This window comes from Macaca fascicularis, chromosome X (genome assembly GCF_037993035.2).
Source record: "Macaca fascicularis isolate 582-1 chromosome X, T2T-MFA8v1.1".
Classification (NCBI taxonomy): domain Eukaryota; kingdom Metazoa; phylum Chordata; class Mammalia; order Primates; family Cercopithecidae; genus Macaca; species Macaca fascicularis.
In genome coordinates this window covers 92,996,393-93,020,546 of record NC_088395.1, presented here as the reverse complement: position 1 = coordinate 93,020,546, position 24,154 = coordinate 92,996,393, and the positions used below count along the sequence as shown (strand labels likewise).

At 33.5% G+C, this 24,154-nt stretch overlaps 1 protein-coding gene across 8 annotated transcripts in view; it reads right to left on the bottom strand.

Annotated features, from left to right (window-relative positions):
* DACH2 (dachshund family transcription factor 2) overlaps positions 1 to 24,154 on the bottom strand; it is a 691,333-nt gene that overhangs the window by 438,195 nt on the left and 228,984 nt on the right. For 5 of the 8 annotated variants that reach the window (XM_015444057.3, XM_015444056.3, XM_074029434.1 and 2 more), the window contains exon 2: positions 8,631 to 8,669. The exons of the other annotated variants lie outside the window; for them this stretch is intronic. In XM_015444057.3, the coding sequence (XP_015299543.1) occupies positions 8,631 to 8,669 (39 nt within the window). The remainder of the gene's footprint in view (positions 1 to 8,630; positions 8,670 to 24,154) is intronic. 8 annotated transcript variants of the gene reach the window in all.

Genomic DNA, 24,154 nt, shown 5'->3' with positions numbered 1-24,154 from the left:
TACTGAATCTTTATTTGTATTTGTTTTTATTGCTGTCTTGCTATTTTTATTGTTTGTTTATTTTTTTTTTTTTTTGAAATACGTTCAATACAAGGATGCAGAACCATAGATACTGAGGGCTGCCTCTATGTATATACCATCTTTAAATGGGATGTGTCAGTCAGATGTTCCAAATCCCCTCACTTTATGTTCTGAATACAGTGGGTGCTATAATGCCAAATATAATTGATGATAAAAAACAAAAAAACACTACCTTCTTTATACCTAACATGTCAGAAACATTAATATGTGATTTAGTGGATATTTGTAAAACTTGCAGCATAAAGCATATAACATCACCATTTTTGTAATTTAGACTAGTTTCATTTTAAAGCAACAAAACAATACAGAGATGTTGATAAACTATGTTATGCTAACATACTGTTTGGCTAGGACTAACCAGCTAAAAGGAAAATGTCCAAATTGAAATAAAAATGTTCAAATGAAAACCAAATAAAATTTTATTTATATATTTCAGAAAAAGTATTCTCTATTGGAAGAGTATTTTATAACGATGAATCAGTTCACAATCCTTTTAAACTCTCCTAATTGTAAAGCATGGCTACTGTTATTAACAGGCTTCAATGTTTTATATGTTTTAATAGCTTTTGCACGTTTTTAAAAGCATCTGGAATACTGTCTCAGATGATACAGTATTTTGTATCATAAATCGTGAATATCACTTACATAAATCTATTGATTGAGTCACACATTTTTTACATCTCACCTTTCTAATGGATTTATTTTAAAATAATTTCACATTGTATTGCTGATTCATTTTACACTTGCCCTCTTTTGAACATTAACATTAGTTTAAAAAAAAAATTCCAACTATAGCCTAAAATAACAAAAGATCTTTAGAGTCCTCATATGCTGGGAGACGAACCCATTGAGCAATTGAATTCTTTGTATTGAAAACTCAGTGTTATCAAAAACAGAAAGCAGGACATGTCTTTAGGGCACGTTGCCATGGAACATAATTCCTTCAAGGACTACAAACCATAATAGTCCTATTTCTTAACATTATTTTTGTAGCATTCATCAAGATGTATTACAAACCCTACCAATTTAGGAACAATGCCTTGCCTTTTCAAATGCATTCATACTGGGTCTTAGAATCAACTCCATTTTAGAAACTAATTAGTTACACTGACAAACTTTTCAGAATAGGGCTATACAATTTTAGAAAATGTCACCACTCTTTTGTAAATTAATGATATGTTCCCCATTGCACAATAATAGGTGGTTATGAGCCTTTCCTCTTTATCCTGTCTCAGTCATTTAGTTACATCTACCCTGTGCCCTCCAGAGAAATTCATGGTCTGTCACCCTACTCATTGGTGTATAGATTTATGGATATTTTAGCAGTCCCTTCATTTTCACATCACTAGGCAACTCTTTGGAGTTTAAAAGAAAGGACAGGCTTCACCTGAACATTCAGATAAGTATCCTCCAATTTCAAAAGTCTATTTTCTTTCTGTAATCCCACTTTGCTTTCATTTTTAAAGAAACACGCAGCCTGAGACACCTTTGTATTATTAAATGTACATGCAAAACATTACATTATTATGCTACACATGGCTAAGAAATTTTAGTATTCACAGGATTATGGTAATTAAGTCTTCCTTCACATTGGGTGATGTGACACTTGCTTGACTATAATGTCACTCCACTTAAAGTCTGTGTAAACAACATTATCTTAGTCACTCTGCATTACATTTCCAACTGTGAGAAATATTACAAGGTCAGAGTGGACAAGAATGTAGGTAATCCCAAAGAAACAGCATGTAAATGACTTGCTCAAGGTTCAAACTGGGTTTTAAATAATAAAAGAAAATACTTTATAGTAATATTATAGTATTATTATCTAGATGCCGTCCTTGGCAAAGCACATGGGCATTCTTGAAGTTGGTGGTCGAGACAAATGTGTCCATGGTTTTGATTTTTTTTTTGGATAAAAGATAACAAGTTTTGTTCGCCAAGGCTTCGTTCAGACTAACAAAAGTGGGGATACTCAATAAGGAGTAGTTCATGGAATGACTGCAATTGGTTTTGCCAATAGAAATCTACCAATGTCTCAAATACATATAGCATTTCTGAATAATGCAGGTTATAAAGGCCATATGACAATGTTCATATTTCCTCCTTTCTTGTTTTTTAATAAATACTGAGCAACTGCAATATATATTTTTAAGGAGAGTACTAATTTCCCAATAGTCTTGTCAGTTACTTGGTGAACTATGTCCAAGAAGTGTTGTCTTGAAAATGTTCTGACCTACATCTTTGAAACTGGATTAAAGATTTTGAGATAGCTTGTGTTTTAAGTGATTTATTTCATGTTTGTGTTTTTAAAAAGTTAGATAACCCTGTTGAATCTCCACATAGGATAAGTAGGATGTGGGCAGAAATACTATAGATTATCTCGGCAGAGATTTTGATTCTCTTAAGTAGTGGAAGCAACACAGTAAAATAGTGGTTTCCAGAGTATGCTTAAACTAAAAACAGGATGCCAATTAGCAAAAATAGCAATGAAAGGTCTTAAATATGGACCCCACAGTCCGTTAACAAACAGGCCCAAAACAACTTATGTTGGATTCTCTAGGCTTATTGTTACATTTGGACAATTAGGTATATGCATGCAAATTGTATTAATCTGAAGATAATTTGAACAAAGTGTGTGAACCACAATTTTCTTGTAATACCTGGTGTTGAAACTCTGTAGGAGGTCAATTCACTTTCTAGGAATGCTAGAGTCAAAACATTTTCCCAGGACTATTTATAGAAAGAAAGGTCTCTAAGAACGTCTTCATCACAAGAGATTAACTGATTTATATTTTGTTTGCCAGAACTGCCACCTTCCATAAGTAGAAGCTTTGCTCATAACCAGTGTTCAATGTCCTCGCACGTTAAGTTTTCTTTTCAAAAGTCATTGAAAATAGCAGATATTCTGTGCTAACAAGAGGATGTGTGTGTGTGTGTGTGTGTGTGTGTGTGTGTGTGTGTGTAGCATATTTGCAACTCCGAGAGTTTAAATAAAATCAGTTTCTACCGATTCCCTTTTCTACTTTAATCTCCTATAATATTAGACAGTTTGGTTTCTAACTCAGTGGTCTTTCCCATACACATAGAATCTAAGAAAAACTGAAAGTTCTGTGTTAAACCTCAGGATAAAGATCCAGATCTTTCAAATAAAAAGTATCTCTCCAAACACAAAATCTAATTACTTACTCCCTTATTCAAAAAGAAATAAAGGGGGCACGTGTCTCAGGACCTCCTGAGGCTGTTTCATGGGCTTGTGTCCTTAAAAAAAAGAAAAGAGAAGAAAGAAAGAATATACAGAGTAGTCAACCTAAGTCCTCTCTCTAAGTAGTTATGTGTAGCACCATAAAAATACTGCTGGAATCAAACATTAAGTGAGCTGAAAATCTTGAATATTTTCTTCTGAATCAGAAACGTGCATAAAAAGAGCTTGAAAGCAAATACAAAGTCATAACAAATAGTTGTTGAGCTTTCATTGTTTTTTATTTCAGCATTTAGAATGTGATGCTTTGAAATGGGAAAAACTGAACATGAATTCAAAATCATATGTCCTATCTTCTCTTCCACCATCCACCCCTAACTGTCCTTGAATTAGAGGAAATGTAAATATAATGAAGGTAAAGTTATGATCTTATTAACTGAGCCAGAGAGTGTGTTACAACAATTTTCACAAATTGACCAAATTAAATTTTCTCTTTATGCTTTATGCACAATAAGTAAATTACAGCTTCAAGGAAAAGGGAAGATATGTATCATAGATCAAAGCATATACTATTTATCTAAGAGATTGTTTAGTCTAATACTGTAACTTAAAAGATGCAGCAACTGAGGTCCAAAACCACAGATTTATGTGCAGAGTTGAGTCCATGGACTTATGACTCTTTTTTTGTCCCCAGAGCTCTTCCTGCTGTACCATACTGTCTCATCAAATGGAAGTTTATGGGAAAGTGCTTGTAACCTAGAAAATGCTTTACAAATTTAAAATAGTATCTTTAATGCTTATCTTAATTACATATGTTTTAAGATGAAGAATAATGACAAAAATAGTATCTGTAAACATTGTTATCTGTGCTAAGTGATCAGAATCAATATTTAATATGTATGTGTGTAATCATAAGAGAATAAAAAGAATTATTTTTTCTTCAGACAGATCATTCATAAAAATATCTACTATGCTGGCAATAATGTGAGGAAATGGGACCTCTTGTATATTTTTGGCAGGAGGGTAAATCAAAACAGCTTTGGAGAACAATTTGGCAATAACCATTAAAGTGGAAGACATACATAGTTCACAACCTAAAACTTGCACTTCTAGGCTTATATCCTAGAGAAATACTCCCATATGGGTGCAAGACATGTCCATTGCAGCATGGTTTCCAACAAAAAATTGGAAACAACCTAATTATTGACTTATGGATATAGGAAAGAATTATCAAATTGTGTTATACAAGGTAGTATAACGGACAATTTAAAAAAGAGTGAACTATATTTGAATGTATCAACATGGATGAATCTCAAAAACATAATGTAAAAATACTTAAAAAGAGTAGTACGATATCACACCGGTTCAATACATCTTAAAACACAAAAATTTAAAAAAACACAAAAATCAACACTGCATGTTGTTTGTGTATAAATACACACATAATTTTAAAAAGACACAGTAATGATACCCACTGGTTTTAGGATTAGTGGTCATCTTTCATTTATGGAATAAAAAGGATATTATTGTTAGTCATAATGTTTCACAGATACAAATGTTTTTCAGATACAATTTTTTTTTAAACTGTGGATTAAGTGTAGCAAAATGTAGACCTGAATATTGATCCACAAGTTTTTCTCAGTATTTCCTGCTGTTCCCTTTTATTTTTTCCTGCTCTATCTGAACTATTTTATAATTAATCTTGCTAATGTATTACACTATCAAAATGATGCTACCAAACTTGATTTCTGAATAGAAATGTCATTTTTCAATAAGTAATTTTATATATAATAGTAAATGAGGTGTTTTTCTAATTAGTCTGATTCCATTTGGCTGGTTATAAAATATATTGGTCCAAAGCATATGAGTTTTGAAACTAGACTGCTTTGATTCAGTTGCTGTCTCTGGTATTTATAGGCTGTATGACCTTGGATAAATCATTTAACTTTCTCTGTGACTCAGTATCATCAACTGTAAGACAACGATTATAATTGTAGCACCTATCTTACAGATTTGTTATGATGATTAAAAAAACTAATATATGAAAAATCACCTGAACTCATGTTTGATAAATGTTAGATATTATTATGTCCTGGCAAAAAAAGAGGAGTAATTGTTCATTAATATTTTATCCTTAATTATCTTATTTATATGCCTATGCTGGTCAAATGCACCAAATAATCACTCATTTCTTAAATTCTCTGAGTTTGAGGACTAACCACTTAACTAAAGATCCTTAATTATTAGAGTTTTAGTAAATAAGTTTCATTAATTAGTATATTTAAACATATTGCGTCCCAATCATGTAACAGATTACTTGTGGTCAAAACTAGCTGATGATCTGGAAGGGGCAGCACTGTCTACCCAAATTTTATTTAAGTAAACATCAGCTATTTTGCACATTGTCATATGTGTTGACCAGTTACCCAACAATTTCTCATCTTTCATATGTGTTTGCGTTAAATCTGCAACTAGAATGATTTGTCAAGGAATGAGGATTTTTCTAGTTTATTTAGGATTTGAGATTATGTCTTCAATTCTTTCTCTTTCTTTTTTTACTTTTCTTTTTTAAAGTTCTCGACTTTCTCATTAGAAATGAAAATGTTAAATTCACCATCCTCACTAAGGATTTATGGTACAGATCATTGTGACCATTAAAGCAGGTTTAACAGTGAGGTGTTTTTCTTTCTCTTTTTCTTTCTTTTTTTTTTTTTTTCTAGAGAGATTGGAATTTAATTGTTTCCTTTTTAGACAAATATGCTTTTGGATTGTCAGTGATGAAAGGGGCATACAGATGTCAAAAGCATTGTAGCACAGTGGGATTATGTGCTAAGGTCCATGGCGGGACAGACAAACAAGCAAAGTCTCAGATCAGTCAAACAGTTACCTTTTAATAAAATCTCAGATGACCAACTTTGTTTTATCTTTGCCAATGCCTATCAAAAGTTCAAATGAAGTTTTGTTGTGTTAACTGCTTACATTTCTTTTATTTCTTATTTTAACCATTTGTAAAAATAAAGGAATTTCGCTAGATGGAATTGGGAATTTGTTTAAAGGCAAGCCAATTTAAAATAAAACAACACATGTTATACACATGGCTTTCTTCTTATTAAAACAAAATAAATTGGACTTTAAATAGAAACCTTAATTATGTTATGTGATGAGAACTATACTTAAGTATTATTTTCTGGACATGCAGTAATAATCTGTTTCATACCGCATTTCACTGATAACATGAAAGCAAAAAATAATAATTGAATTTTAATTTTCAAATCACTTGAAGGAAAAATTAGATTGCCTATTTTGAAGAAGTAAAAAATAAAACTCACACAGCGCATAACCACCATTTTGAGTACCCGAATAATTATTCGTAAGCAATCCACTGGTTATTTGTTCACCTTATATGAACTTTCCTTGATCAAAGGCTTTAGGTGCATTTATAACAAACTGTGATTCTTTCTGTAATGCAATACCTTGAGGACTCACAATTTAGAGCAGAGGTCGCAAACTGACAGCCCATGGGCTAGATCCTGACCCCAGATGGATTTTGTTTTGCCTGCGCAGTGTTGCTTTTTTTTTTTTTTTCTGTTTTGCTTTTTATTGAGTTAGTTGCCAACATTTAAGAATTGGAGAATTTCATGTAAAAATCTTAATTCCCAGCTTCTTTTAAAAAGTCGGATCTTAACAACACTGAGCCTGCATTCACACATGGTAATAATCAGCCAAACAGTAATAGCCACCACTTTGGAAAAGAATATATGCTCCCTAGTTCACCATAGTCCCCACCACTCTATATCGCTTATAGTCTTTCATTTGTGTTACCAGCCTTGCCTCAGTAGGCATTAGAGTTTGCGACTCTCCTGGTTTCTCTATAGTTTATGTGAACGACTTGGTACACATATTTTCAATAACACTTCATGGTTTTTCTCTGATTGCAATAAGTGTAAAAATAGTATTACATATATGTACATATGAAATGTATATTTTGATAATCCAGAAGTAAATCCATATAGTTATAAACTACTGTTATACTTAATGAACAAAAAACTTGACTTAATTTGCTTGTCATTTTACTAGAAAATCAAAAATAAAGTGAAAGCCATTTTCAATACCTAAATTCAATTGCATTCATATCAAATCGGAAACACTTTCCATATCCAAGCCTAGACTCAAAACTTAATCCATTTACTATTTCACAGTTAAACTCAGTCATTAATAAAATCTAGTGGGTTTTAGTCTTCCCAGCATTGATATCGTTGTCTAATAGAAAGTTTGGCACTTAAGGAGGCACATCCACTGCTTCAGGTCACTTGGGTATTATTTAGTGTGCATGACATGTAAAACTAACTTTTAATATAGAAAATGTCACAGATACTAGAAACACCACCATAGTGATGTTTTATTTTGTATGTTGAAAACCCAGGATAAATCCATGGTGTAGTCCTCATCTCCCCTACAGCTCTATGACATTTTTCTTGTAGAAAATATGGATAAAGCCTGCATCAAGGGCAGCCCTAAAGAAAGGGGCAAAAAATATCACCAAAAGGTAATGTAACCTGAGAAAGAAGTGTGGAAGAGAAGAGGGGCACTACTGACAGGAACTATCAAAATATATTTTAGGAACATGAGTTCCCCTACTTTGCCCTTGTCTCTGAGTTACTGCGTGTTCTTTTCACCACTACAACCTAAAATGTCTGAGGCCTGGAACAATATGTTATCTCTGATTGCCCTTTTACTAAGATTTTCATAGATATTTTAAGAGGTTTCACGTATAAATCTTCTTAGATTTCCAAATATTTATTTAAAATATATTATTAGAAGAAAACGATTTTAAAGGTTTTAGAACTTCTAACATGCCTACAACACATATCTGTGCCTAATGCTTAGAATGACCTAAAAGATTAGAAAGCCAGATTCTTTTCCATTATCATTGTAGCACACTTAATAGCCTGTGCTGCCCTGCAAAAGTGAATGTACCTTCCTAAGCATTCCAGAACAAAGGGGTGGGTGGACATCTGAATAATTTCCCCATTATTTTACATAGGTATCCTAGTTTTTGTGTCAGTGATGTTCACTCAACCCCAACCAACTTTGCAGCCTCTCTCTAACTTCTGCTTTAGAACCTCCAACTGGATGGATGGGTTGTAATTCACTCTTTGGATTTCATTTTTTCTTATGAACTGAGGATTAAGCAAGATTCAGCATTTGCTGCTGAAAATTTTAAATGGCTCTACTTTCCTACCTCAGTGAGTACAGTACAGGGAACAAGATTATGAAAGTGTGGCTGAATCTGTACAGGCTCCAGGACATTCTCAGGAATTTGATTTTTAAAAAATAAATACATAAATACCTGTTAACAGCTTGTTTTCTTGTCATTTGCCTCTTCCTTCTAAAAGGAGAGTGTAGCAGAAAATAAATAAATAAAACTGGTTAATTGAGAGTTCTGGTTAGTTAGCTTCCAATTAATCAAGGCTTTATTATATTTCACAAAACATCTTCCTAAATTCTGCAGAAATTTTAGATAGGTTACACACAATGAAACACCAGCAGGGAAGAGCACATAGAAGGTAAAGAAGCCTGAATTGCTATTAGTGTTTTAAATATATGAATAATGTTAGCACATTTCTAGTATAATCCACATTGACTAAAGAATAAGGTGAAATGTCATGTGGTTTAGGGCTTTTCCATATATAAAGGCAAGGAAATAAGGTTATAGATTTCTGTTGAAGAAAGTGGCCTTGGGTCGTAACAATTCCCAAAAAATTCAGCAATATTGTATCTCTTCCCTCTCTCTCAAGAGCCTTCCTTCCCATCCCATTAGGTATTCCAACATTTTGGAGGGAAAAATCCCGTTCTAATTTTTTCTCATCTTTTATTTGGCCAAGATGATGAAAGTAAGCCAATATCAATGTTGTGCTTATTTCCTAAACATGGAGCCATTGATCTCCAACAGATCACTATATACATTTTTCTGGAGCATACGGAATTGTCTTACATCTTCCTCACAAGGGTTACACATGCGCATTCACACACACAGACACGCACACACACACACACACACAGTCATACATCCACACAAAAGAAATTAAGCACATACAAAAGAGATCCATTTTAAAAAACACATAATTAGCCTTGTTAACAAAATAATTATTCTTTCCAGCAGTGCAGTAACCCCCAGTGTTCTCCAATCCTTTAATAAAGAACAATGAAACCTCAAAAGACATGCAAAAAAAAAACTATGAGGACTATAATGTGGTTCTTTTAACCCTTACTGTACTTCTTAGTAATACAGAAACGGGAACCTTCCCACAATGCCCACTACAAATATATGTGGTTAGTTCATCATCTTTTTGTTGAACAAAACAAAAATATTATCTTTTTGTTTCTGTTTTTTTTTTTTTTTTTTTTTTTTTTTTTTTTTTTTTTTTTTTGCTTTTGAAAAATGACCACTTCTCTGCTCAAGTCTGTAGAGAGATTTCTAAAAAAAAAAAAAAATGAAAATATATCTGGGGTTGCTGGGGAGAGGAGGTAAGAGTGAAGCTGAGCCTTTTTTCACCTACTCTTACATTCTGTCACTTCACTGTCAGAACTATTTGATTTTGCTTTACAACTCACTCACCCAACCTCTTCTGAGGTGACACTTTTCTTAAATAAAATATAATCATACACACCAAGTCAGTGATAATGCATCCTTCCTTATTATAATGGGCTATATATGACTGGATTTGGGGGCATTTTTTCAATTTTACCAAAGATCCCTCATTTTTTTTAACAATAAAGCTTTCTAAGCTGAACAAACTTTTTTTGGCCCTCACTATACATGTAAATATAATTATACTAATCCTCACCAAAATCAAAATCATTTACATCTCCCATGGCATGAGTTTCATAGGTTAGTTAAATTTAGACTCTGAAATCATTGACTACAGAAACATTGTTAGAATTATTCAATGAATATATAAACATGCATGAGTTAACTGTCCTTTTATTGACAACTTAAAAATTACTTAGAAAATTAGGAGTTTACCTTGATATTTGAAAATTTCTCATTTATCTTTTCCAATGTAAGGAATGTACTTTACAACAGTGCTTAACAAACTAGCTATAACTCTAGGGCTTTAAGGCCTACAAGTTAAACAGATGTATTTCATTTTTGACATTCTAAGTAAAATATGACTTCTATACTTCTGAATTAGTTCTTTTAGTGATGTTAATTAATTCATTTTAGTTTTCCTTATACCATTTTGGAAAACTTTATTGAACAAGCAGATGATGATACTAATATTATCAGCTCAGTATAGAATAGGTTATAATGTGAAAAAAAAAATCATCTGAGTTCCCTGGAGTTGGCCCAAAATGTTTTGTATTCCTTCTATTTCCTCTTTGTCTACTAAAGTCTTCTTTTCGCTGCCCCTCCCCACTTCTGATTCTGGCTATGAAACAAAAGTCATGATGAAAAGGCCTGAAATTTACTAAAATGTGTCCTTGTGGCTGATATATACATATGTTCACATTCTTATAAAGTCAGTAACAAAACAGGGGTTACACACAATCAATAACGTTGTGGCAGATACAATACACAATATACAACTACCACCATCAGAACTATTAGCAGCTGAGGTTTTGCAACATACGGTGGTAAGTAGTGAGGGTTCTCTACACAACTCACCAGTTCCAATCATCATCATGATTTTACCTCATTAGGACATTGATTAACCTTACTGTAGAGAGAGCCTTCCCCTATGCACAAGTTATGACTAGAAGGTGATTCTACTCTGGCTGAGACCCAAGAAGTTAATAATGGAGAGCTAGCTTTATTTAGAATTAGTCAAGGTCATTTTTACCCTGTACCACTGATAAATAAATTTTCATACTTTGATTCTTCCAACTTTGGGCATGTGAATGTGAAGCTCGACGAAGTTAATGACAGTGATTGCTACCGAGTGTGCTCATCTTTGATTGGAGTCGGTTTAATATAAGAATCAGAGATACGATATTCTCACTTTTGAAACCTAAATTTAGCCCACAGAATCTCATTTAATAATATAGAGAAACAGCATGCAAGACACATGACAAGAGGCAATAAAATACCACATAATAAAGAGTCCAGTTAAAATGTCAGGCTCATTTAATTTAAGTATTAGGTCCTTTTTATGATAAATTTAAAAATCACTATCTAATATCATATATTATGTTCAGCCTCTGGTGTGAAGTAAACTAAAGAGATTGTTCCTTTCACTGATTCTTCAAACGAAGGAAAGTACTTCAAACAAAGCATTTTAAAGATACAGTCAACTTTTGGAAGTATCTACTGCAATGGATTTCAAACTGGATTCTAAAGAACTTCAGTGAAACTACTAATGTATAGTAGAAGGAAAAATAAAGGGAGCAATTCTCTTATATCCTTTCATTAGTGCAGCTCTTCCTTTTCCTATGTGATATAATGTGGGTGCCTGAACTGCTTTGGTTAACTACCTACCACCATCACCATTTAACAGATGAGGAAATTCTCCCCTGAGATGTTCAATTATTTGGCCAAAGTCGCAGAGGAAGTTAGTGTCAGATCTCCCAATATACTGACCTGAATGACAGCTACTACCCCTACATTTTTAATCCTGCTTCCTCTACTGTATGTTAGATAACCACTTTTTAAATATCCTCCCAAAGACTGTCATATCTGTTTTAGCCTCATGGGAACATAATAAGGTTGATAAACATTACATACATCTTTAGATAGTAGAAGAGACAAGATTTGTGGCTCCCTTGATCTCTAAGCCAGTGATCTTTCTGTACAGAGCTTCAAAAATCAAAACATTTTACGTAAAATCTTAATTTCAATGTGCTTATACACTCTTGGTGGGAATGTAAATTAGTTCAGCTATGGAAAGCACTTTGGGGATTTCTCAAAGAACTTAAAAAAGTACTACCATTTGACCCAGGGATCTCATTACTGGGCACATACCAAAGGAAAATAAATTTTTCTACCAAAAATACAGATGAACTCGTATGTTCATCACAGCACTACTCATAATAGCAAAGACATGGAATCAACCTAAGTGCCTATTAACAAATAATTGGATAAAGAAAATGTGGTACATGTATTCATGGAATATTACACAGCCATAAAAAGAACAAAATCATGTCCTTTGCAGCAACATGGAAGCAGCTGGAGGCCATTATCCTAAGAGAATTAACACAGGGACAGAAAACCAAATACTGCATCTTCTCACTTAAAAGTGGGAGCTAAACACTGGGTACACATGGACATAAAGATAGCAACAATAGACACTGGGGACTACTAGAAGTAGGAGAGAGGAAAGAGGAGCAAGGGCTGAAAAATTGCCTATTAGGTACTATGTTCTCTACCTGAGTGACAGGATCATTCATACCTCAAACCTCAGCAACACGCAATATGCCCACGTAACAAACCTGCACATGTACCTCCCAAATCTAAAATAATGTACCCCCAAATCTAAAATAAAAGTTGAAATTTTTATTAAAAAGAGAGATCTGGCAATACTGGTTCCACATTCTTACTGGTTTGGCATAACCAGATGAAGTAGATTAGCAATGGCTCCCCCATAGAAAAAGTATGCACTCTACTGTTCCCCACAGTTCCCACAATTTTGTATGACCTTATACCTGGCTCTCTTAATGAATTTATGTTATTTCCAAGGTCTCAGGCAGAATATGAATTTTATGGCTGCTATTTTAAGGGTTACAGGTGTAATTTACCCAAATATTAATCAATTTCCCTAAAGAAAATATGGGATTTCTGAAAACTTCCATGTGTGTAAGGTATTGACTGAAGGTGTACTAAGAGTGTTAAATCATCTGTCTACCTAAAAAAAGTCATATGTACTTTTATTAAAGAAGACAAGCCTTTGACCTTTGAAGATGACATCCATATTCATAGAAGAGCACCTAAAGCAAATAGCATCAGATAAAAATAGATTAAATAAGAAACAAACTCTGATTACACTCACAGATACAATATCATTCAGAGTAGAAGCTATATATTTTTTTCTTTTTTAAATTTATTTTCTATTATTATTATACTTTAAGTTCTAGGGTACATGTACATAACGTGCAGGTTTGTTACATATGTATACTTGTGCCATGTTGCTGTGCTGCACCCATCAACTCGTCAGCACCCATCAACTCGTCATTTACATCAGGTATAACTCCCAATGCAATCCCTCCCCCCTCCCCCCTCCCCATGGTAGGCCCCGGTGTGTGATGTTCCCCTTCCCGAGTCCAAGTGATCTCATTGTTCAATTCCCACCTATGAGTGAGAACATGCGGTGTTTGGTTTTCTGTTCTTGTGATAGTTTGCTAAGAATGATGGTTTCCAGCTGCATCCATGTCCCTACAAAGGACACAAACTCATCCTTTTTGATGGCTGCATAGTATTCCATGGTGTATATGTGCCACATTTTCTTAATCCAGTCTGTCACTGATGGACATTTGGGTTGATTCCAAGTCTTTGCTATTGTGAATAGTGCCGCAATAAATATATTTAAAACTCCAAAAGATCAATAAAAATGTTCCCTATGCTTTGAAATGGCAGTCAGCTGTTGACATATACTGCCATATTTGGGGGACTACTAAATTAGGTTTCGGCTGCCCCTTACACAGGTAACATCTTTTTGTCATGCAATTTATTTTTCTGGCCCAATACAATAAATAAAATGTTTATTTGCTAATAAAATCTAATAAATAAATAAAGTATAAGTCAAGCAATGCCTCCCCACCTCCTATCAGACATCATCAGTAAGCGGTAAATTGCCAATAAATATGTGCGGGTAAAACTTTTAAAAGTTATATTTGGAGACATGACCAAATCATGTTAACTGTTGCATTTCCACTGTTGGAACTTTTAAAGGTCTTTCCTCACTCTTAGATGATAACCTTATGCATCTTACATAATAACTCTTGCTCCACAGAAGCTGGTTTAAAGCCATTTAATCCACTTTAGGAATCCTGAAAAATGTTTGGCAAACATATATATTAACAGAAAAAAACCTGAAGATATCCTCATTTTAAAGGTATAAATTTAATAGCCTGTATATTTCAGGCCTATAAGTTTGTAGAAGGCATCCAAACAAACGCTTTGTCTGTTAAATCTCCAAATAGATGATTTTGTGAACCAAGGCCCAGACAATTAAAACTGACTATTTGCTTCCTCTCAGAATTTTTTTTCCCGTAATTATTTGGGAATAACACAAACTTTGCTTATATTAAATATTTGTGGCTTCTGATAAATGTTGATGCACACATTTGAGTCTTTTAAAACTCAGTGAGATTTAAAGTCAGAGTCAAGAGGAAAAAGAAAACGAAATTGAATATGGGATGGGGTGGTAGTGAAGATAAATGGGCCTATGGAATTTTTTTACTTGTTTGTTTGTAGGAGATAGGGTTTTTGGTTGTATATATAAACTCTTGTATTAACGTAGAGTGCCAATATAACTCAAAGAATGCAAGACCCTATGTCAATTGTCTCTGACAGATGATCCTTTATACAAACAACATTTTGTTGGTCCTGTCTGAGGAGCCTCAGCAGTTTCAATGATATTTCTCATATGCCCTACAAAAACAAAGAATGTCAAAAATAGGATTACTGTTCACAGCATCAAATGTCTTTTTCAAGGCAATGTTAATTTTAAAAAATAGAATAACTTGCTCTTCTCATGGTACAACAATAAGTATTTCAATATGTGTGAAATATGAATATATGTGCCATCAAGGATGATGCCCATTAAATATCTTTAGTGGTACTGTGAATGTATCCCAAATAGTATTTTCAGTGATATTCTTCCACATATTCAAATTCAGTAAATATCGGTCACATACATAAACTTTGATTATTAGCTAATTTGCCTAAAATAATTTATATCGTATAAAGTTTTAAACGTTAAAATTCCTCAAATCCTTCATAAATTTTAGATCACTTAATGCTATGTCATCTTTGTCTACAATGTTTCTGTTGGAAATTTTTTATCTTTCAGTCTTGCTATTCATGTGTGTAGGTTTGGCTAGACATCATGGGTGACCTTTGAATTGCGTGCTTTGATCTGCATAGGGGTTCTAGCCTGCCTCTGGTAAGGGATTTTTCAGCACCGTTACACTATTTATATTTCATGTCTTCCAGTCGATGATCATGTCCTGCTATTGTGTGTTCAGAATGACTCACAGAAAACACTAAAGAAATGCTTCAGAAGCCAAACAAAACATTTATGGTAGATATACTTTGCAGCCCTTAAAACATTGGACACAATTACTGCTTTATCAGCATTTAGCTGACTTTGTGTTTGATGGTTTGATATCACACCGAGATAATAGTAAACTGGCTTACTTCCTAGTTTACTGCCTATGTGGAGAACTGGGTGTCAACTTCCAACTCTGAATTGCTCATTAAAATAATGTTTCCTTCCTAGCACTTATCACAATGTATAATTATTTTACCTATTTACTTGTTTTAGGCCTACTTTTCCAATGACAATGAAATCTCCATGAGATAATAGGTTAGGTTTTATATTTGCTGTTTCATTCCATCAGCCCACACAATGCTGGCATGCAGTAGTTATCAGTAAATATTTGTCAACTGAGATGAATGTTGACCTTATGAAGGGACACTTTAACCTCATTCAAAATCATCACTGTAGAGTCTTTAAGCTTATTTTTATAAAACATATTTTAAGAATGTACTTCTACTTTGCAATGCTGATTTACATAATTAATTATGATACATGATTTGTATAAGAACACTCATGGTGTTCTAGAATCTGAGTAAATTTTCTCTGAGTAGCCACAGTTTATCAGAAACTTTATAAGTCCAAACTTATTGATGGCAGCAAATATACTGAATTATTGATGGGTAAAAATATAGATTCATTATAAAGCTATTCATGAAAACAAATAATGCTATAAAATTTATTTTAATTATACCTTAACTTTTTTAACATTTGGTAAATAGGTCTAATTAAGCTTAAATTAGATGTGAAAAGCAGTTCTGTAAGCAGAACTCAGCTAAGCTGTTTCTAAGAAAATGAGTTCATTTGCCAATTGATCACTCTGGTAATCCTATCTGGTTTAGTCTAGCTGCAGATGAAGACAATCAAGCTGGGTCAGAGCAAAGGAATCTTGGCCTGGACACGCTCTTAATGTATTACTGGGAGTCGAGAATGGGAATGAAGAGGATTACGGATTTGAAATTCAGTCAAATCGCTTATATTCTTCTCCTGACTTAATCCCTGACAAGGATTTTAAAATAAAATAAAATATAGTAAAATAAAATATTTTAAAATAGTCTAAAATAAAATATTTTAAAATAAAATAAATAAACCTATTTTGAAATCTATTTAAAATCTATTTTAAAATAAAATAAAATCCATGTTCCTTACCAATTAAGAGATCAGAGGCAGATATTTAAAATTGCAAATGATTATCTTTCAAAGCACTATATATATAGTTTGCTTACAGGTTCAAAATCTCATGTTTAAATAGTAATACCACTTGTTGTATAGTTTTACAGTTAGAAGAGCATTTTCTCTTCATTGCCTAATAGAATAAAATTATTTTATGTGCAAAAGTAGGTTTAAATCTTCATATATTTTCATATGTAATATATACATTAAATTATATATGTAGAAAGTGAGACTGAAGAGTTTTTAATCTGGTTCAGCATTCTACCACTTCTTGTTGACAATATTTATCTATGTGGATATGACTGAATTGCTGTTTTATCTTGATACTTTTTTCCTTAATAAGCTATGTGACTTTTATGCACTGCAAAGTATTAACTTAAGAATCAAAAAGGCTGAGAATGGTGGCTGACATCCATGATCCCTTGAGGCCAGGAGTTCATGACCAGCCTCGGCAACATAGTGCAACCCTTTCTCTGCAAAAATTTTTTGTAATTAGCTGAGCATGGTGGCACATGCATGTAGTCTTAACTACTCAGGAGGATGAGGTGAGAGGATCGCTTGAGCCCAGGTATTTCAACCTGCAGTGAGCTATGATCACACCACTGCACTCCAGTCTGGGTGACAGAGTGAAACCCTGTCTCAAAAAAAAAAAAGAAAAAAAAAAGAAGAATTAAAAAAGAAGAAGAAGAAATAAAATAAAAATATTGATGAAAGCTCTTCAAACATGCTTATAATTGATATCTAACAGTTTGCATACTGATCCCATAGAGGCCATATTTATCTTCACACCTTATCATAGCAGATTCTTAGTTCAATATTTATTCTACAAATGTTTAGTAATCATCAACTATGTACAAAAGGCTCTGTGGTATGGAGCATACAAAAAGAATACAAAGATCTTCAACCATAGTATCTTACATCAAGAATATTACGATCTAAAAAGAGAGAAATTATGACCACAAATGTAACACTGAATATCTGTGAGTGATAAGCACCACTTGATTTCGTGGTATATAGTAAATACTCAAATACATCTGATTAATGGATGTTGGATCCATGGGTCAAATTAAATTAAGTACTATAAGAATTTATAAGATGAAAGTATCACTTTTACCTGAAGTGGTCCGTGCAGTCACTATGGGGGAGGAAAATTTGACTTGGGTCTTGAAATAGGTTTTAAAGAACAAAGACTGAAAGAGGGTAACAATGCTTTAGGAAATTCAAACTGACAAGATGCACAGAATGGATTGTTATAAGAGAGTGTGTACGTGAGGAGACCAAGTAGGAGGTTACTTCAGGGTGGTGGAGATGAAAATCAAAAGGAAAGGACATGTGCAACAGAAAGTCTAAAGCCAACATTAATATGACTTAAAGCCTGACTTATCATGGAAACTAAGTATAGAATTGAACAAAGAAGAACTCAGCTTATGATTTTGCTTACATGAAAAATTACTTTCCAACTTTTGAACAACAACTAATTCTGAACGTAACAGGGTTAACAGAAAAACACTGAACAAGGCATAAGGAAACTTGGGTATTGGTCCCAACTAGGCCATTAACTGTGTCACCATTAACTGTGTCACCATGAACAAATTACTTCTCCTCTCGAGATCCCAGTATACTTCTTTGTAAAACTGAGTTTGAATAAGTTGATCTCTCCAGCCCATCATAGCTCAAAAACCCTGTAGTTCTCTGATTCCTAAATTCTTGGCTACCTGCCTACAATATAGGTAGATTACATTGAACGTCTTCTGAGAGGTCAGTGACGGTTGCAGTTTAGTTGCCACTCCTGAGACCTACCCTTTTTCCTCTGATTTATAGTTATTGCATGCCTATTAGAGGTATTCAGCTAAGGGGCATTCTCTTCTATGTTTCAGAAAAGCACTGTCTGAAAAAATCCTTTAGACATTTTCCTTCAAAGAATAAATCAGTAGTACATTATTCTGCTTGCATGCTGCAGAACGATAATCTTGAAGAGCTGAGAAGCTCCGATATTTGTTTCAGCAAGTTTTTCTTCTACTAAAACTTATGCATCTCTTTTACAATAATCTATACTATAATAAAAAGACATTGTCTGTCTATATGTATATTGATATGTTTATATTGTTTTCAATTAAATCTTCAGATTTGCTCTTTAAAAGTCACAGAAACTCAGGATTCTATCGTGTCTTCACAGCTCATATCCTAAGGTCAATCGAATTCTCTCTTTCAAATGCTGCACCTTTTTAAAAAATATGATGCATTAGTCCATTTTGCTGTGGTATAAAGGAACACCTGAGACTGGGTAACTTACAAAGAAAAGAGGTTTCTTTGGCTCACATTTCTATAGGCCGTACAAGAATCATAGTGCCATCATCTGCTTCTGGTGAGGCCTCCAGAAGCTTATAATCATGGTGGAAGGCAAAGGGGAAATAGGCATGTCACATGGCAAGAGGGGAAGCAAAAACGGGAGTGGGGTTGCAAACTCTTTTCAACAACCAAATCTCATGTGAACTCATTACCATAAGGAGGGCACCACGCCATTCATGAAGGATCTACCCCCACAGCCCAACACCTCCCAACAGGCCCCACCTCCAACGTTGAGAATCACATTTTGACATGAGATTTGGAGGGGACAAACATCCAAACTATATCATATGGTAGGCAGAAATAAATGTAATATTCTAAGTGGCATTATTAGGAATGTTACAATCTCATTATAAGTCATGTAGCTATTTAGGTCTTTGCTATGACCATGCATTCAGGTAAAATCAAGGCTGTCATTTATCAAGAAAATCTCTATTTAATTTTCATTTCTCCTCCAGACAGTTAGTTTTATTTTGAACTTTCTGATTGGATAATTCTTATAAACACAGTGAATGAATTAGATTATTCACCTAACAGTTCCACAGAGAACTGCATGCCACTCCTACTGACTGCCAATTACTATCCCACTTCATCTTCCTTAGATAAAAGTGAATGGACATTAACAATATGAACATTTTCATCTATTAATATGTTCAACTATTACCTAACCCCATGAGTGTGCATTGATTTTCATCATTTAAAATGCCAACCATGAAAAGGAAGACCCAGAACTAATGGATATCTCCTTGTAGTATCTAGCAAAAGACAATGTATACAAAAGCACCTAATTATAGTGATGTGAAAAGGTTGTTATAATCAACACTTAAAAGAGCTGTGAAACTTTCTGGCTTCTACCTCTGCTGTGAATAAGTTACTATATTCCTTTCTAATAATAAAATCGGGTCAAATAACTTGCTAATCTTAATATTGACACTGGTCACTTTATTTTTTAGACATACAAGCTGAATTATGACTCCTTCCTCTCTGCTCTCCTGGCAATTTGTGTGTGGCTCTGTCATAGAACTCAGTTACATACCTGTCACCCTCACTAGGCTTCAATTATTGAAAAGAAACAAAACCTAACAACTAAACACTGCCTGGATAACAAGAAAAGTGCAAACATTGTAAAACAGTAGCAAAGCCTTTAGAAGACGTGTTTGTTTAAAAGTCTTTGGGGCGATAGTATTGACTTCAAATATAACTACTATCAAGAGAAAACCTCATTTTTTCCAGGTCCTATATTAAGTTTTCAATGCAATGAAAAAAATGTTTTTTAATGGAAATTTAAAATTAATCTGCATTTTATTATGCTCATTATTTCCAAACATTGATGGATACTGTTAAAAATCTTCATGAACAGAGTTTGAATTTTTTATATTCTTTGATTGTAATACTTTTTATCTTGTTGCAATTCCATAAATTTTAAATTACAGGAAATTGCTTCCAACTGAAATGTCCTTCCCTAAAGATGATTGTATTCCTTTCACTCTTCTTTATTTAGTTTTCTGTTGTCTCAAAAGTGTACCACATTATCTGTTCTTTTTTACATGCAAATTTTTTGCCTTTATCTCTTGATCTCAATCAAATTAAATAATAATTTCCCTTTGGTGGAAGTCAATATACTGACACTGTCTTCTATATTAGGTGTCAACTTTAATGTTTTAGCAAAATTGAACAAGTCCTCCGATATGTCTCCAAACAAAATATACAATATATGGGTATCCAGGGAGTTTATTGAAGTATAAATTTCTTAGCTAAATCCATGTCAAGGGTTATGATTAGAATTAAACAAGTACCTATGAAGATTGTTAGCCATTTCACTATCTAATATTTCCTGTTAGTCATTCTGGTTTTATGTCGCTAGTGGGTTTTATTCTACCTTTTCAAAAGCTGTCTGTATTATTCCTTTTGTATAGTTACCCTTTTTATCTTATCAATTACTAGAGGGTACTCCCATAACTCTCTTCTAAAATAACACATAAGCATCTTCTTTATTCAAATATATCTTCCAATATATGCTCCCTTAAGTTTAAAACTTCAACAGGCATGTATTTTTTTCCCTAAAGTTTCATCAGTACTTATGACAAAGGGTTTTAAAGAAAACCGTTACTATCCACTTATCTCTTAATTCAAACAATTTTTTAAAAGAAAGAAAAAATGAAAGAACAATGCAAGAACAGAAGAAAGAAAAGTCTTCCTCTTTTTTGTTGTGTGAATATTAATTATTGCTAATGGAAATGACTGAATACCCCCTATCATGGGTTGTGTGTTCCACCTTCCCATCACATCATGCTTCTCCTCATGTCTCTAAAGTCATCCCTTTTTTAGGATTCCTTAGCTTTACCTTCTTTCTCATCCACACTGTGTAAAGTGTAACAGTCTTCCCACTGAAATCAAGGAATTTCAGATTGCTTCCTTATCTCTCCAGGGCAAATAGGCCTTCCTTTATTTCCCCTCTACGCATTGTAGCAATACTATATGAGATTCTTAGTCTTTTACTCTGCTTATCTGTGAGACTCTTGGTAGTATAGTGATCACATTTTGAAGAATGTCTTTGTATCTGTGAATGCCTTCCCTTAAAAATCACAAGTGGCAGTGAAAGACCACCCACTTATTTCTGAAGATGCATTCGTAGTGTGAAACAATACATTTTTGCCATGCTCACAAATAGCATATCCTGATTACCTCACACTCACCATTTACCCATTAGAATTGCGGCAAACAAAAATAAAAAAAAATTAAATAGCAATGTCATGCAAAATAGGCAGACAGTTCTTACATTCTTTACATACAAATTACAGAGCATTTAGGAGATGGAGAAAAAATGCTCAAAGGTGTTTAGTGTCTTGGCTTTCTTTTAAGGCATCATTTTCTTTAAAGGCTTTTAATAGGCAAGAAACTCATTTCCTATTTTAATAATCTTTAAGTGATAAAGTCAAAAAATAAAAGAAACCCCAGGAGCAGCAGCAGAGGATAAATTTTAACTATAAGAAACAAAATGTTTTTAAATTAGAAAAGGATGTTAATCAAATAGCTTTTAAAATCTTCTTTACATACTATTGTGGTTCATCCATTTCATCTGCTCAACATAATATGTACATAGAATGTAAACCTACGTACAAATATATATATATATATATGTTCCAACCAGAGAAATAATATCTTAGTACCAGATCCCATGATATTTCTAAACTATTTTTCAGAAGAAAATATAATTTTATAATTAATTGTCATCATTAAAATTTCAATTTTGTTCTCCTACTAAAAGAAACTGATGAAAGCAATCTTGTATATTTACGATTGAGTACAGATAGAAACAAGCTGTCTTTACAGCAAACTTTTGAAAATCAGTTATAATATACTTTTGACAACTGTTAAATTGTTATAATTATGAAACTTATGCCGGGCGCGGTATCCAGGTATCAAGCCTGTAATCCCAGCACTTTGGGAGGCCGAGACGGGCGGATCACGAGGTCAGGAGATCGAGCCCATCCTGGCTGACACAGTGAAACCCCGTCTCTACTAAAAAATACAAAAAATAGCCGGGCGAAGTGGCGGGCGCCTGTAGTCCCAGCTACTTGGGAGGCTGAGGCAGGAGAATGGCGCAAACCCGTGAGGCAGAGCTTGCAGTGAGCTGAGATCCGGCCACTGCACTCCAGCCTGGGCGACAGCGCGAGACTCCGTCTCAAAAAAAAAAAATAATAATAATAATAATAATAATTATGAAACTTATCTCACCATGTTGTCATATGACAGTATCAATAGGATTACATACATGATGAAATTATTTTAATGGTAATCCTATAATATCTCAGTAAAAACTTTTGCAAGATATGGAGTTGTAAGAAGGATGATTACAAGACAGAAAATTTTCTCTGCAATTTGAAATATCAAGAACACCTGAAAAGTAACAATGACGCATAAAGTCAATTTATCTTTCTGTAATTGCTATCTTTTAAAGAAAAACTTTACAAAAATCTCACTCCAAATAAAGCACCTAAATTTGCCACTGAAACCCTAACTTATTTGGTATACTTTAAATATAATCTAAACATGTATTACATGTGTAACTGGAATTTTTTTACTAAGGAAAAATACTACTAAAAAGGAGTAAATTCTAAACAACATGAATTATTGTCACATAATTTTTCTCTAAAATCAGCTTTTCTTTTGATTGAAAATTGGTCAATATTATGAACTAGATTCTGGCATTGTGTTCCTATACTTAGAGTACCCAAAGTGCTTTGAAGCACTGAGTTTCAAGCCTATGCCACTTTACTAAAGGATTTTTGCTACTGATGAACTGCTCCTCTCAAAGCTATTATTATGATATCTAGACTACAAGTATTATCACAATTAAAAGTAAGCCCAACTGTGAAACCTAGAATATGGTACTGAAAAATCACCTGTTTAGCAACTTGCACAACTACAATATTTTAGAGCCACTATCTTTTCAAAGTTCAGTAGCTTGGTGACATGTTAGAGTAATTAGCAGTTCTGTTTGCACCGGCTCTAGAAAAGGGAGAGATTAAGTGTCTAAGAAAACATTAAGTGTATGTTTTCCTTTCACTTAAGAAAATTATAATAATGTTGTGGGGGGAATGGCATGGAATTAAGAATCTGCTGTCATTTCCAAACCAATCCCCCCAAGTTAATTGTGGAATTGTGTTTTAATTGTGGATCTCCTGTGAACATTTTTCAAAACAATCCACCTTTTTAAAGTTTTCTATTTTATTTAGTTTACTACTTTAAATTTGTTTTGTTTTCTTTCAGTGGTTTTGGATAAAGCTAATCACCTCTATATTTTAGCCAATTTTTTAAAGTTTATTTTTTGGCTACATGCTTTTTCTGTCAGATCAGTTTTGTGCGCATGCGTATGCAGTTTAATAATTTCTAAAATTAATGCCACTAAGAGGCTCTCATTTTCTCTCTGAATTTATACATTAGAGTAGAACTAAAATCCTGGACTCAAAGTTCCTCATTCATCTTTGTCGTGGTCCATAATAACTGTCCCACTTCTGACTGACTTTTTATTTGAATATTTAGGTTTAAACAGTATCTAGCATTGTTCTAAATCCTAACATTTGCTAAACATTCAGTA